Source organism: Heterodontus francisci, chromosome 3 (genome assembly GCF_036365525.1).
Source record: "Heterodontus francisci isolate sHetFra1 chromosome 3, sHetFra1.hap1, whole genome shotgun sequence".
Lineage (NCBI taxonomy): Eukaryota > Metazoa > Chordata > Chondrichthyes > Heterodontiformes > Heterodontidae > Heterodontus > Heterodontus francisci.
The window spans coordinates 59603636-59618675 of NC_090373.1; the positions used below are offsets into that span (position 1 = coordinate 59603636).

Genomic DNA, 15040 nt, shown 5'->3' on the forward strand with positions numbered 1-15040 from the left:
TCTGAGCACCACACTTTGGGAAGGATGTAAAGATCTTGAAAAGGGTGCAATGGAGATACCCTAGAATGGTATCGGGGATGAGGGACTTCAGTTATGTGGAGAGACAGATGAAGCTGAGATTATTCTCCTTCGAGCAGGCATAGATTATAGTAGCAGAGAGGTTATGCTGGAACCATATAAAATGCTAGTTAAGCCATAGCTTGGACTACTACATACATTTCTGGTCACCATACTATAGGAAAGACGTGATTGCACTAGAGAGGGTACAGTATAGCGGAAATTTACGAGGATGTTGCCTGGACTGAGAATTTTAGTTATGAGGAAAGATTGGATAGGCTGGGGTTGTTTTCTGTGGAACAGAGGAGGCTGAGGGGAGACCTAATTGAAGTATATAAAATTGAGGGGTCTAGATAGAGTGGATAGAAAGGCCCTATTCCCCTTGTTTGAGGGATCCCTAACCATGGAACATAGATTTAGGCCTAGAGGGGATTTGAAGGGAAAATTTTTCGTGCAGATGATGGGGATCTGGAACTCACTGCCTAAAAGGGCGATTAGAGGCAGAAACTCTCAACATTTTAAAAAAGTACTTGGTTGTGCACTTGAAGTGCCATAACATATAAGGCAACAGACCAAGAGCTGGAAAGTGAGATTAGGCTGGATGGCTACTTATCAACTAGCATGGACACAATGGGCCAAATGGCCTCCTTCCGTCCTGTAAAAAATCTATGATTCTATAGCAGAGAAAGTTGAAGGGAGATTTAATATGTGTTCAAAATTCTGAGGAATTTTGATGATACTGGAAGGAGGGTCAGTAACCAGAGTACATAAATTTAAGATGATTGGCAAAAAGGACCAGAAGGAGATTCAATTTTTTTTTGCACAGCAAGTTATGATCTGGAATGTCCTGTATGAAGGGGTGGTGGAAGCAGATTCAATAGTAACTTTCATAAGGGAATTGTATATAAACGTGAAAAATAAATTTTTGCAGCGCTATGAGGAAAGAGCAGATGAGTGGAACTAATTGGTTAGTTCTTTCAAAGAACCAGTACAGGCACAATGGGCTGAATGTCCTCCTCCTGTGCTATATAATTCTATGAAATCACAGTTAATTTTAATTTAAAAGGACCTGCTTGATTTCCGGTCTGTCATTCTAGATTTCAGAAAAATATGAAGTACCTCTTGAGAAAATTGTAAAAGTCTACAAGAAATGTAGGAAAGGGTGAGTAAATGCTACTTTGCAGTTGGCTTTGGTGTTTTGGGGAAAATCATTCTGAAATAAGATCATTAACTAGACAAATATATCTGCTAATCCCCCAATAAAGCTTCTATTCTCACTTCAATAAGTCAGAGAGCTGCGAACTTGAGTGCACTTAATACAAGATAGCCTAGTCCTTCATTCATAGCTCTGGCTTGACCATATTAAAGACTACAATTCCTCCCTCTCCTCATCCAAATTCTGTTACTCCAGGGCTATCCTGGAGGGGAGGGGAAGGGACAATCAGGGCTCCTTTTCTCCATGACAAACTGCCTCATCAAAATCTTTCCCCCCCCCCCCCCCCCCCCCCCCTACCCACTTCGCCTCCAACAAGTATGTAAAGCTTGTGGCCCTCGCTAAGATTGAGATCATCTGCAGAGTTGCCTCTAATTCCTCCATTCACCCTCCCCACACACCCCCACCCATTCCTCGCCCACTCGTGACAACTGCTTAGCTTCTCTCATTCCAGCCCCATTGCTCGAGCGTTCTGCAATTTCTCATCAATCTCCTTCTGACCGTCCTCTCCAAGCTTACCTCTTCTATAAGATCCACTGCTTCTTTCCTGGATCCCCTCCTCATTCCAGCCCCTGATCACTCAATTATCTTTACTAGCTCCCGTCTTTGCTGACATTGTTAATAGCCACCTTTTCTCAGATGCTAACTCTGTCCCTTGCCCTTTCTCTAGAAGCCCAACATGATTCATCAACGCTGCTCAATGTCAATCCAATCCCTAACTCCCCTTTTCTCTGCAACATTTCAACACTTTCCAGTTCTATGCCCACCTGTCCCACAGCTTCCTGTTCAAATCCTTCCAAATCAGCTTCTGTCCCAAAGTCACAACTGGCATCCTCTGTGACTGTAACCATGGTACGTTTTCCCCGCTTGTCATTCTCACCATCCCCTGTATGTGATGTGATTGACCACGATTTCTATTCCATTGGTTCTCGTATTATTCTGCTCCATGGGACTGCTCTTGCATGGATATACTCCTCCCTGTCTCAATGCAGCTAGGGCATCTCCAATAATGGAATAGATTCCAGCATCTTCTTGGCACCTTTTGAGTTACCGAAATATCCGTTACTGACCCTTTCCTTTTCTTCATCATGATCATAGGGCTATATTGTTATGTTATATTACTCAGCTCTTCCTCATCACTGATTTCTGACACATCATGACCTCTCTGTGTTGTCTGATATTAAATCAAGAATGAGTCAAAACTTCCTCCAACTGAATATCAAGAGGATCTCCATCATGAACACTGCTCTTCTTCCACTGATGCCATTCCTCTCCCTAGTCATTTTCTCAGGCCTTTTGAAACATTGGCTGGAATTTTACTGTCAGGAATCAGCTCTCTTCTGAGGTGTCCTTGAGGTAAAATGGCAGTCGATGATGACGGGTCAGGTCCCTGGCGTCATGATGCACAGACGCCATTTCACGCACATAGGAAGTCAGACAAGATTGAGTCTCTGCCCGCTGCCCGATTAAAAGCAATTGACAGCAAGTTTACGTTGGCCGTCTGATTTTATGGCCATAAATTGAGTCATGGTGCATCTCGGGAATCTGGCAGTTTTTAAAGAGCAGCAGACAGTGTTTCAGTGAGGGAGTTGGAGGTACTGTTTTGCTGTTTCTTTTAATCTGATGTTATTTGTGTGACTTAACGATTGGTGTTATTTGCAGCTTGTGCAGCAGGGTTCACCTGAGTGTTACTTGCTCCTGTTTGGGCCCCAGCTGCTTTGGGTGAAAGGAAGGGAGTTGTGTGAGCCTGTCCTATCAGCTGGATGCTAATACCTGTGGTCATTGTTGCATGGATGAACAGATGCAATGGGAATTGCACACGCTGGAGGCGGATCATCAGATGAGGAGGACTGTGCCCCAAGGAGGGACAGGGGAACATGCAACCAGCTGGCCCAGTGCATCCTCGTTATGTGGGAGGGACAGAAGGTGGCAGAGTGGCCTGGGTGTGAAATACCTGTCAGATGATGAGCCTACCCAACAGGCAGGGTCTACAACCCACGTTTGAGCTACCTGCAACTGTCAGAACGTCAGTGCCGAAGAAGACTGCGGCTATCACGGGAGACTGTCACATCTCTGAGATGCTGGCAGTGGATGTTGCCTCAAACTGCGTTGGTGACCATCCAATGCCGGTTGCTCTGAAGGTTACAATAGCTCTTCTATGCGTGTGGCTCATTCCAGGCTTCAACAGGGTTGGATGTGGTTCTGTCAGGCTCAGGTTGGGTTTTTTTTGCAGACTTGAGCAGGCCTTTACTCTCTGGTGCTCTGGTCCAGGGAGGCTACACTCGCTCTGAGGTCACGAATAGCATCCAGTACTGACCCCTCCACTGTAGCTGCCAATCTTTCAACAGAGGTTGCCAGATGTACAAATGCCTGAGAGTTTGCAGCACTCATGCCCTGGATGGACATCCCCAGAGTCTGAGTCATAGCGCGTAGCATCTCTGGCAACTCCGCCAGATCTCCATGCGTCGCATGCTGGACCTACACCATCTCCCGCTGAATGATTGTGATCAGAGACTCGTCATCAGCTTGAGGCTCTGCATTGGCCTGACCCTCCCACACTCCTCTGACTGTCGGAGGCATCGGCCGGTACTGCCTGTAGCGGCTGGCCTGGCAATTATGATGTGCTTACACCAGTTTGTGAACATGTCTCCGCAGAAATTCAAATCCCAACCGAGGTGGAAGTTTCTGTGCTGGTGCTTGGTGAGGTGCGAGGATGTGACGGTGGACCCTCTGAGGCTCCCTCCTCCCGCTCCTCCTCGGAGGTGGACGGTTGAGTCCTAGCCGCTGCTGTGTTTCTCCTGCAGGGAAAATCAGAATGATCAGTGTGATCAGCACTCCAGACTGAAGGGCATGTTATAGACTGCATTTTGGTCACATCTGTGTGATTCCACTTTTGAGAGCACACCTCAGTGCATGAGGCAATCACCACACCACAGCTACCATCCCCTTCAGTCACATGTTGGGTAACTCACTCTCCTGGCCAGGTCTGCCGGCCTCGCCATCTGCTAAGGCGCGTTCTTCGTCCTCCCCTGCTAGCATCAACGCATCCTCCTGCTCCATTCTGGTCAGGTATGCCTGATTGGCAATGCCACCACTGGTCCAGAAACACACACTGGCATTATGTGCCCTCTTTTCCTATGTATACACAAAGACTTAGTTTAGCCATATTAGTTGGTCGATCACGCACTCGCCCTTAGGATTGGTTGTTGAATTTCACAGCTATGCCAGTGCAGCGCACCTCTGAAACACCTCTGGATCACCGTGCATCTCAGATTTGCCCATTTGCGGCCCAATGCATGGCAGCAGCCAAGCAATGATCATAGAAGGTTTCACCTTGCAGCATGAGCACTCATAGACCCTTCCTTGGCACCTTAAGGATGAGGTGAATGCGGAATGCCCCTTACCCGGGCAGAGCGCAGGTCGTTGACCGCATGCGGCACTAGAGCTGTGTCCTCCCTACAACACTGCAGCTGCTGACCTCCTCCGCAACCTCCAGCCAGGCCCTCTTGGTCACTTGTGAGGGCTTCCTTCTCCCATCTGAAATGAAGAGGACTTCCCACATCGCCTCAACCGCCTGGAGGAGGACCTGCAACCATTCCTCAGAAAATCTGGGGGCCATGTGGAAACATGTCCTTTCCATTAGTACTGTGTGGTTCTAATGGTTGTATGATTTCTCTCTCTTGATTTCCTGTTCCTGGGCACTGCCAGTCCTCCTGCAATCTTTGCAGGTGCAGAGCCTTGTATCTTCCTCACAGATTTCCACGGTAACCACCAACTGTCGTCTTCTGCTGTCAGGTAAGAATCTAATGGTTAATGGGATTGCTGCAAGCCTTTTTAAAGGGCTTCCAGCAGCCTTTTCGGGGTTGGCCCCCCCTCCCCCCAATGCTGCTCAGCATCCCGCCCACGTGCGCCCTTTTCAGTCACAAATATGCCGTGGTGCCGCTAACTGGCTTCCCCGCTCATGATACCAGTGGCCGTGAGGCACAGAGTGACATCGGAGTCCTCATCCGCTTCTGCCTCATCCGCCTCGGAGCCACTAAGAGTGGCAAAATTCTGGCCAAGCTCGTCATCCTGTTTGCTGCACAGTTCATTAACAAGCCCTACCTCTAATTCATGATCAAAACCACTTACTTCCATCTCTGCTACACCCCCATCACACTGAAACTCCTAATCATGCTTTTGTCACCTGTAAACTTGATTTCTGAAATGCCTTTTTGCTGACCTCCCGTCCTTCACCTTTCATAAGCTCAGACTCTTCAAAACTCAGCTACCTATAACTTGTCCTACATTAAGTTCTGCTCATCCACCCTCCCTGACTTTGCTGATTTACAGTGTTCCCCAATCCCTTAATGCATTGAATTTAGAATATTTGCATTCATCTTCAATTCCCTCCAAGGCTTTACCCCACCGTACCTCCACAATCTTCACACTCTCTTGCAACCTTCTGTCCTTCAGTTGTGCCATATTGTACATCCCCTCCTCCCTCAAGGCCAGAGTCTTCAGTTGCCACATTTTATTGATGCCACTTTGGTCAGTGCATCTCTTAACTTGCCTCTACTGATCCTTCTGAATACACTGTCCAACACATACTTCCTCCTTTTGTGCATACTTGCTGTGTTGAAATGAAAACTCCTCACGTAGTAACTTATTCTTTCTCAAGTGTGGAATGTTTTGCCTCCTTTTAGTCCTTCCTCCTTCCTACAATCTGCCAGCTTTCAAAGCCCATGCTTGATGTAACTTAATGCAAATTGATTCATCTAAACTTCTCTTCAATCTTGGTGGCCCTGCACGTAAGTGTCTGGGACTATTGTAACCACCTTGCCATTTAAAATCTGAAAGTGTTAAAGTGGCATAAGAATGTATCAGCTTTTTTGAAACATTACCAAAAGGCATATATTGACATGTTCTCATTCTGTTGCTAGCATCTTGGTGAATATGGATGATAATATAGTGAAGCACTATTCTAATGAAGACACATTCCAACTAAGCATTGAAGAACTTGCAGGATCCTACAAGCTCATCCTTGCTGAAATATGAAGAGGATTAATTATTTTCTAGCTCGTTGCCAGTCCTATGCATTTATTGGCCAGGCTAATGCCACACATACAATGTGAAAACAGGAATAAAGGAAAAAATACAGTGTGAAAATATTACGATATATGCCAGACACATTGCATAAGTCAAACCAACCTTCAAAGTGAAAATGTGTAATACCCCAGCAAGTGTCATTTGTAATCATGACCACATAAAGTAACACACCACAATAAAGTAACAAGTTGCTCCCGTGCTGTGATCCCCGGGTTTCGACCAATAATTTCACCAATCTTTTTTTTTTATACATTCCTGAGTTCCTCAATTAAATTCCCCACCACTGTGATATCAACATTGATGTAAACATATAACATCTAGAACAAAATACATAAAGTATTTGAACATATGTCAACCAAAAATTTTGCCGTAAAATTCCATGCTCTTGTTAGTCTTGTATATATTATATATAGAATAAAAAGCGCATAGCAGTGTCTTTCAGTGTTGGAGTGCAACTTGGGGTTCAGGTGATAACAGTTGAACACCTTGGTGTATTACAGCCTTGTAAAAGATGCCTCAGTAATTGTGTATCCTATATTTTTATTATGGAAGATTAATACTGTTTTGTCTCAATTGATGTCTTGTCTTAAGTTTGGATTTTAGAAATTTAGATGTTACCTTGTTATAACTTAAAAAAGAAAATCAACTTCAGGAATTAACATTTGAGACAGAGCACTTGAAGAATGTCCTTTGTTTCACTTTCACACAAATGGCAGTAAGACTCCTTTCTATAGAGGTTGGACTGCCTTAACTACAGGAAAATCCAGTGAATGGCTATAGAAGCCATAGAGTTCAAGCCATGTTTTTGTCTATATTAAGTGCAATATATTATCACAGAAATATATAACTTTGTACTACCTTTTATCATGGTAATTTGCAAAAAAAAGTTTACTAAGGATGAGGGTCTGGGTCTTTAAGTTTTACAGATAAATTGTATTGTTTAATTGTATTTAATAAATCTCAACTGTATTTCTAAATGTTTACGATGGAACAGTTTTTTTTAGAAAAACAGTTAAGGCCAATTTAAAATTGTTTTGGGTTTTCCTGGGAGAATGTAAATGGTTACTAAATCTGTAGTCTTTCTTTTCCAGTAATCTACCAATTTGAGGCCAGGTTGTGTTTTGTTTTAAACAAGTAGTCAGCTGTGCTTCTGCACTCCCTCTGACAGCAACTAATAATAAATAGGTCACTGCAATCAGAAATAGACAGTTATTGCCATAATGAAGTAATTATGGAAAAGTTAACATTAATTTTTAGATTCTAGTACACTATGAAAAACTAGTGTAAAGTGCAAACTGTTTTCCAGCATTCTTATCATATGAAGGACTCTTTATTCTTCTAAAATGAAGCATGCATTGAAGAATCACAGTTTATGTTAACCTGTGGTAGATCATTTGATTTTTAAATGTCAGAACCAATCATTTCAATAACTATCAATATTTTCAAAACTTGTTAATATATTTTTATGCCACATTTTTTTTCTGGCCAAGTTGTAAATTTGTCTTTCCCACCTTTTAATAGCACAGCTACATGTCCGAATATGATGGCTAAGGTATCCAAACATCTGCAGTCTGTTTACAGGGCATTGCTAAATTCCTGTTAGCTCAGTCCTAGTTTTTACTAAATAATTATTGGTTTTAAAATTTAAAAATATGTAAAGCCCAAGGCAAGCTCCACATGTTGCCCAGTATAGTTTGGACCAAGGGACTGAAATTCAGTAGGATGCGCATCACGGTGTAAATGCTGGGTTATATCCACTGGGAATTGCTGCCGTTGGCCTCAGTGGACATTATGATATCACGGGGAGGGTCCCTACTTTGAATCCCAATGGCAGCATCCATGCTCCTAGGGATGCATTTCAGGTGACCGCTCACTGAAGAGACCACCTACTATGGCGTAATGTGCCAGGTCCGCAAGGATTACCGTCTCCCCATCACCCAACCCATGAATAGGCAAAAGAATCACTCCGGGTGGCTCTTTTGTATGGGGCCAAGTTGTCTTTTATCTTCAGGGGTCCGTGCTGAGATTACAGCCTGGACACCCAAATATGCCCCACAACCAATATTTGGCAGCTGGTACTGCCACTGGTGATACACCTGCTGACTGAAAGTCTGGGCATGTGGGAAGTTCCAGCATTGGGGGTCCTCTTTCCATTCCATTCCTACGCCCACCGGCCTTGCAGAGACTCCACAAAATCCCTGATGTAAATCCAGTTCCTGGCATCTCTGCGTCACATCCTAATTTGTGGCTCTTACACAATTTGTTGGAGCAGCAAGTTATTAATCATCTTTTTGACCACAGCAGAAGGATGCTGACCGATTTGGAAAAAGAATTCCCCTACTAGTAAATGCTTTTGTCAACACTATTATAGGGAATTAACAAAAATACATTTTTTGACATTCACCAATGTGTAAATCAAACAAAAGAAAACAAATTCTTGAAAACAAGTTATTCGGTCAATAAAAACATTTTAAAAAATGTAACGTCTGGCAAATAAGGGCCTGACCTTTAGTAGCTAAGGAAAAGAATTATTGCAGTTTTATTCAATTATGTAAGTAAGACAGACATATATGTCTATGTATATTTTTGGTAAGAGGTCATGCTAAAATTGAGTTTCAATAACACCTAAATATCCTATAATTATAATCCAAATTTTTCAGAAGAAAATGGAAAAGGGCTTATTCGCAACTGTTCATTGTATTATTGAAAGTGTTTTTCTGATTTTTTTTTTAATATGCATTTGAAAAGATGTATTCAAGCTTTATTGTATGCCAAAGGGAATAAATTTTATATGGACATTTCTACACTGAGTCACAGTTATTAATAGATTTTTACATGATTTAAATATAAATTAGTGAACGACGGAAGGTTTTATGATTTCAAACAAGATAGATCTCTGATCAACATAATTATTATGCCAGCTTTGTGCTGATATTCTGTAGTAATCACTTTGTATCACCCTGCAGCAAAATGTCTTGGGAGCAACCAGTAGGAAATGAAAAGGAAGACCATTTACAATCCATCCTCAAAACAATTACTTCAATTAAGGCCATAAGACATTTTGGGGACATTTTGTGCTTGGTCATAAATAATCCTGTAAAGAATGCGAATGGGAAATCCGGTGAGGAGGATCCCACAGCATAATGGTACCCATGGCATATGAATAACCACCAACCTCACCAAAACAGATGATCTGGTCATTATCACTTTGCCGCTTGTGGGAGCTTTCTAGGCTGAATTTAGTGGAGCCGGCGGGGGTCCTGGCACTGGGCAAAAAAGGCAAGGGAAACCAACACCCTGGTGCTATTGAACAGTGCTCAGGCAACTTAACTACCCTTTAAGGACAGGGTACCCACTTCCCAGAGCTGCTGGCCAATCTGAGGCCATTGAGTGGTGGTCACTGCCAGTATTATACCAGGGGCCTGGGACCAGGTAAGTGGGGTCACTGGGGAGAATCCAGCAGGCCCTGTCAGGGAGGCATGTGGGGCTGGGAGAGTGGCTGTTGAGGGCAGTCGTTGGGGGAGGGGTAGCTTTTGCTGCTGGGCGTCCTCCATGAGTCACATTGCCCACAGAGGAGGCCCTCCACGCACCCTCAGCCCACTGGAGGCTGCCTTGTTTTACTGGGCAGCTTCCCCACATGGCTGAGCCCTCCCACCCGCCCACCACTGGTGTAATTCTAGCGGCAACTGGAAAAGGACTTTAAGTGGCTAGTGATTGACCACTTAAGGGCCTCAATTGGCTTCTGGCCGGGAAGGCAATGGGTCCTCTGACCCCACCCCCTCAACCCCACTTCCGTCACTATTCTAAGGAGCCCCTCCACCTCCCAGCCAGTCTCCCAGGGGTCCATTAAATTACTCCCGCTGTGTGTAAATTGGCTGCTCTGTTTCCTTCATTTATCAGTGAAGTGCTTGGGACGACCTGAGGTTACCAAAATCTTTATTTCTGGTACACTTGCAGTGAAGTTATAGCAGCAAACTACGAGCAGCTCTGAGGAAATTCCTGGCTGTAGGGTTTCAAATATATAATTTCCTGCAAGCGCAGGTAAATAAAGGCCAATGGTATTTTGGGCTTTATAAAGAGTGGCATAGAGCAAAAAAAGTGATAAATTTATACACCGAGTCAGACCATAGCTTGAGTACAGTGTTCAGTTTATTGTATTCCGATTCTAGAAATGACTTTAAAACCATAGTGTGCAAAGTGTAAGTTCGCCAGGGCGCTGCTTGGGGATAGGAAATTGTAGTTGAAAGATTTGAGGCACTGGGACTACTGGAGTAGAGAAGGCTAAAAGGAGATTTAATAAGTTTTATAAATTATTTAGGGTTCTGATAGGGTGAATAAGGAAAGGTTATATCCTCTGGTTGGGGGAGAATCAATTAAAAAGTCACTATGGGAGGGAAGATAGGAGACAATTCTTTATGCAGAGGGCTGTTTGAGACTGGACTGTTTTACCAAAGGGAATGGTGAGGCTAAGACCATTGATTCTTTTCAGGGGAAATTGGATAAATATTTGAAACAGAGGAAGATAGGGCAAGTTAGTTGGATTAGTTTTAGATTGCTGTACCCAAAGAGGTGTACAGGCATGATGGGCTGAATGGCCTTCTATACTGTAAACCTCTAAGGTTCTAAGAGAACAATGGTCAGTACCCTGGCTTCTACCTTATTCGCAGTGGTTTCCTGCACTATGGGCTTTGATCCTCACCTAGATTTCTCAGTATAAAAAGTGTGGGCCATGTTTGTTCTTCTACGATGAGTTTTATTTACTTTTCTGGTGCTTGTTATTGAATCATTCTGGTTACAGATCACCAAATTTGAATCCCATGTGTGTGCTTCCCTAGGATTTTTTCCATTTGATGAGTCATTGCTGGCGGTTGCATGTTATTGGCTTTAATGATTGGCACTGACCTTTGACTATAAGTCAGTGTAACCTGGCTACAATGCTAGTGGCAATTTGTCAAAATTATACTTCTCTATATAAAAAAGGGAGTCAAATTATGAATCACCTCTTTATATTACAATCGCTCCTGTCTATGACTCTTTCATCTATTGACACTAGTGTTTTAAAAGATTTTACTGTAATTCAGCAAACTTATAATCTTTATTGATCAGTGTTACTTGGTCATATGCAATAAAAATGCTGAGCATTTGTTCTCAATATACCATTCTTATGCTATGCTGTTCCTGATTTCTTTCATGGGATGTGAACATCACTGAAAAGGCCAGCATTTGTTGCCCATCCCTAATTGCCCTTTAGAAGGTGATGGTGAGTCACCTTCTTGAATTGCTGCAGTCCATGTGGTGGAGGTGCACCCACAGTGCCGTTAGGGAGAGGGTTCCTAGTTTTTAACCCTGTCGGTGAAGGAACAGCGATGTAGTTCCAAGTCAGGATGCCGTGAGACTTGGAGAGGAACTTGCAAGTTGTGGTGGTCGCGTACATCTGCTGCCCTTGTCCTTCTAGGTGGTAGAGGTTGTGGGTTTGGAAGATGCTGTCAAAGAAGCTTTGGCAAGTTGCTGCAGTGTAACTTGTAGATTCTGCACACTGCTGCCATTGTGCACCAGTGGTGGAGGGAGTGCTGATCAAGTGTGTTACTTTGTCCTGGATGGTGTCAAGCTTTTTGCGTGTTGGAGCTGCGCCCATCCAGGCAAGCGGAGAGTATTTTATCACACACCTGACTTGTGCCTTGTAGATGGTGGACAGGAGGTGAGTTATTCACTGCAGAATTCTTGATGCCATATTCAGTCAAATGCTGCCTTGATGTCAAGGGCAGTCACTCTCACCTCACCTCTGGAATTCATCTCTTTTGCCTATGTTTGGACCAAGGCTGTATTGAGGTCTGGAGCCAAGTTCCCTAGCAGACCCAAACTGAGCATCAGTGAGAAGGCTGTTACTGTTTAAGCTTGATAGCAGTGTCAATGACACCTTCCATTACTTTGCTGATGATTGCGAGTAAACTGATTGGGTAATAATTGGCCGGATTGGATTTGTTTTGTGGACGGGACTTACCTGGGCAATTTTCCATATTGTCTGGTAGATGTCAGTGTTATTGCTGTACTGGAACAGCTTGACTAGGGATGTGGCTAGTTCTGGAGCACAAATCTTCAGTACTGTAGCTGGGTTGTTGTTGGGGTCCATAGCCTTTTCCAGTATCTGGTGCCTTCAGCCCTTGATATCATATGGAGTAAATTGAATTGGCTGAAGACAGGCATCTATGCTGGTGGGGACCGGAGGAGGAGGTTGATCATCCACTGGACACTTCCGGCTGAAGATGGTCACAAATGCTTCGGCCTCGTCTTTTGTACTGATGTGCTGGGCTCCCCCATCAGTGAGGTTGGGGATATTTGTGGAGCCACCACCTCCTGTTAGTTGTTTAATTGTCGACCAATTTTCACAACTGGTTGTGGCAGGACTGCAGAGCTTAGATCTGATCTGTTGGTTATGGGGTCACTTGGCTCTGTCTATTGCATGCTGTTTCGGCTGTTTAGCATGCAAATGGTCCTGTGTGGTAGCTTCACCAGGTTGACACCTCATTTTGAGGTATGCCTGGTGTGGCTCCTGCAATCTCTACTGCATTTCTCATTGAACCAGTGTTGATCTCTGGCTTGATGATAATGGCAGAGTTAGGGATATGCCAGGCCATGAAAAGCACCAAAGCAAAATGCTGTAGATGCTGGAACTCGAAAATAAAAACAGAAAATGCTGGCAATGCTCAGCAAGTCTGGCAGAATTTGTGGAAAAAGAGTTAACTGACAAGGCAATTGACCTGAAACACCAACTGTTTCTCTCTTCATGTATTATACTTGTCTTAGAATACCACTTACACACCCTGGTTGAATTTTACCGTCCCCTCGACATCGCAGCACTGAGGCAGGTAAAATTCTGCGGGGAGAGGCCTGCCTTGACCCACGACGACGAGAAGGGCCCGCCACAAATTACCAGCGGCGGTGGAACTCGCCGAGACCCCACACTGCATGGCGACGGCACCCCAATTAGAATATGTTAAACAGTACTCACCACTGCAGATTATGCAGCCCGCTGCCTCTCCATAAACACCTCCGGATTTTTCGCCAAACGGACGGCTATCACATGCCATCCTGTTCACAATTGGAAAAGCCGGCGGGTCCTCAGAGGCAGAAGTTGCTGCCAGCGAAGGTAAGTTCTGTTATTCAGGGGTCTCACTGCATTACGGAAGAGAGGAGGGAGGGGGGATATTCAGGGGTCTCACTGCATTATGGAAGAGAGGGGGGATATTCAGGGGTCTCACTGCATTACGGAAGAGAGGAGGGAGGGGGGATAGTCAGCGGTCTCACTTTGCATTACGGAAGAGAGGAGGGAGGGGGGGATATTCAGGGGTCTCACTGCATTACGGAAGAGAGGAGGGAGGGGGGATATTCAGGGGTCTCACTTTGCATTACGGAAGAGAGGAGGGAGGGGGGATATTCAGGGGTCTCACTTTGCATTACGGAAGAGAGGAGGGAGGGGGGGATATTCAGGGGTCTCTCTGCATTACGGAAGAGAGGAGGGAGGGGGATATTCAGGGGTCTCTCTGCATTACGGAAGAGAGGAGGGAGGGGGGATATTCAGGGGTCTCATTTTGCATTACGGAAGAGAGGAGGGAGGGGGGATATTCAGAAGTCTCACTTTGCATTACGGAAGAGAGGAGGGAGGGGGGATATTCAGGGGTCTCACTTTGCATTACGGAAGAGAGGAGGGAGGGGGGATATTCAGAGGTCTCACTTTGCATTACGGAAGAGAGGAGGGGGGGGATATTTAGGGGTCTCACTTTGCATTACGGAAGAGAGGAGGGAGGGGGGATATTCAGGGGTCTCACTTTGCATTACGGAAGAGAGGAGGGAGGGGGGATATTCAGGGGTCTCACTCTGCATTACGGAAGAGAGGAGGGGGCGGATATTTAGGGGTCTCACTCTGCATTACGGGAGGGAGGGGGGATATTCAGGGGTCTCACTCTGCATTGCGGAAGGTAGGAGGGAGGGGATCTGGGATTACTGGAGGGAAAGCTCTGCAGGCATGAAGGGAGGTACTTACTCTCTCCGTAAACACTGTATGCTGTGCGTTTATTCATGTTTGTGAAGGAGCAATGGCACGCTAGTCACCCTGTGTGGGGGAGGGTGCTAGGAAGGGTAGGAGCATTAAGGTTATATGGATGGTGGGGGCAATCAATTCAGCTGGTCGGATCTTGATGTGGTCATGCTGTGCCACTGAGTGTTGGCCAAGATGGGCAATGCCATGGCACGCCACATAGTTGATCCATGAAAGCAGCTGATGTACCCGTCAACACCAATCCCTGCCCTGTTAGGACCCTTCGAATACCTGAAGGGTTCAACATTATTTATCACATGGAAATAGGTATGGCTCATCCTACATTGTGTGATCCTCTGCTCTTGAGGATCCATATGCGCCAGAGGCAAAATCAGCTGGCAGGTGTGGTCCATGTAGAGGCCCCCGGTCGTGAGCAGCAACCCCCAAGGGGAGCTCGCCATTACGATCATGCATCTACAGGCCCCACATGACAAGCCATCAGATGTCAGAGCACCAGTGTCAGAGGAGATTGCGCATGTAGAGAGGGTGGTGACACGTCTCTGTGCCCTGCTCAATGATGACCTGCAGCCCCTGGGCTTTGGTGGACATCCTATGCCTTTGGACCTTATAGTGGCAGCGGTTCTCAA

The 15040-nt window shown here is 45.1% G+C and overlaps 1 protein-coding gene across 1 annotated transcript in view; it reads left to right on the plus strand.

Moving 5' to 3' along the window:
* The window catches only part of grhl1 (grainyhead-like transcription factor 1), a 91468-nt gene extending 84986 nt beyond the window's left edge, over window positions 1-6482 (plus strand). The window contains exons 15-16 of the mRNA XM_068017551.1: window positions 1155-1219; window positions 6193-6482. Of these exons, the coding sequence (XP_067873652.1) occupies window positions 1155-1219; window positions 6193-6307 (180 nt within the window). The 3' untranslated portion in view covers window positions 6308-6482. The remainder of the gene's footprint in view (window positions 1-1154; window positions 1220-6192) is intronic.
* Window positions 6483-15040: the final 8558 nt, after the last annotated feature.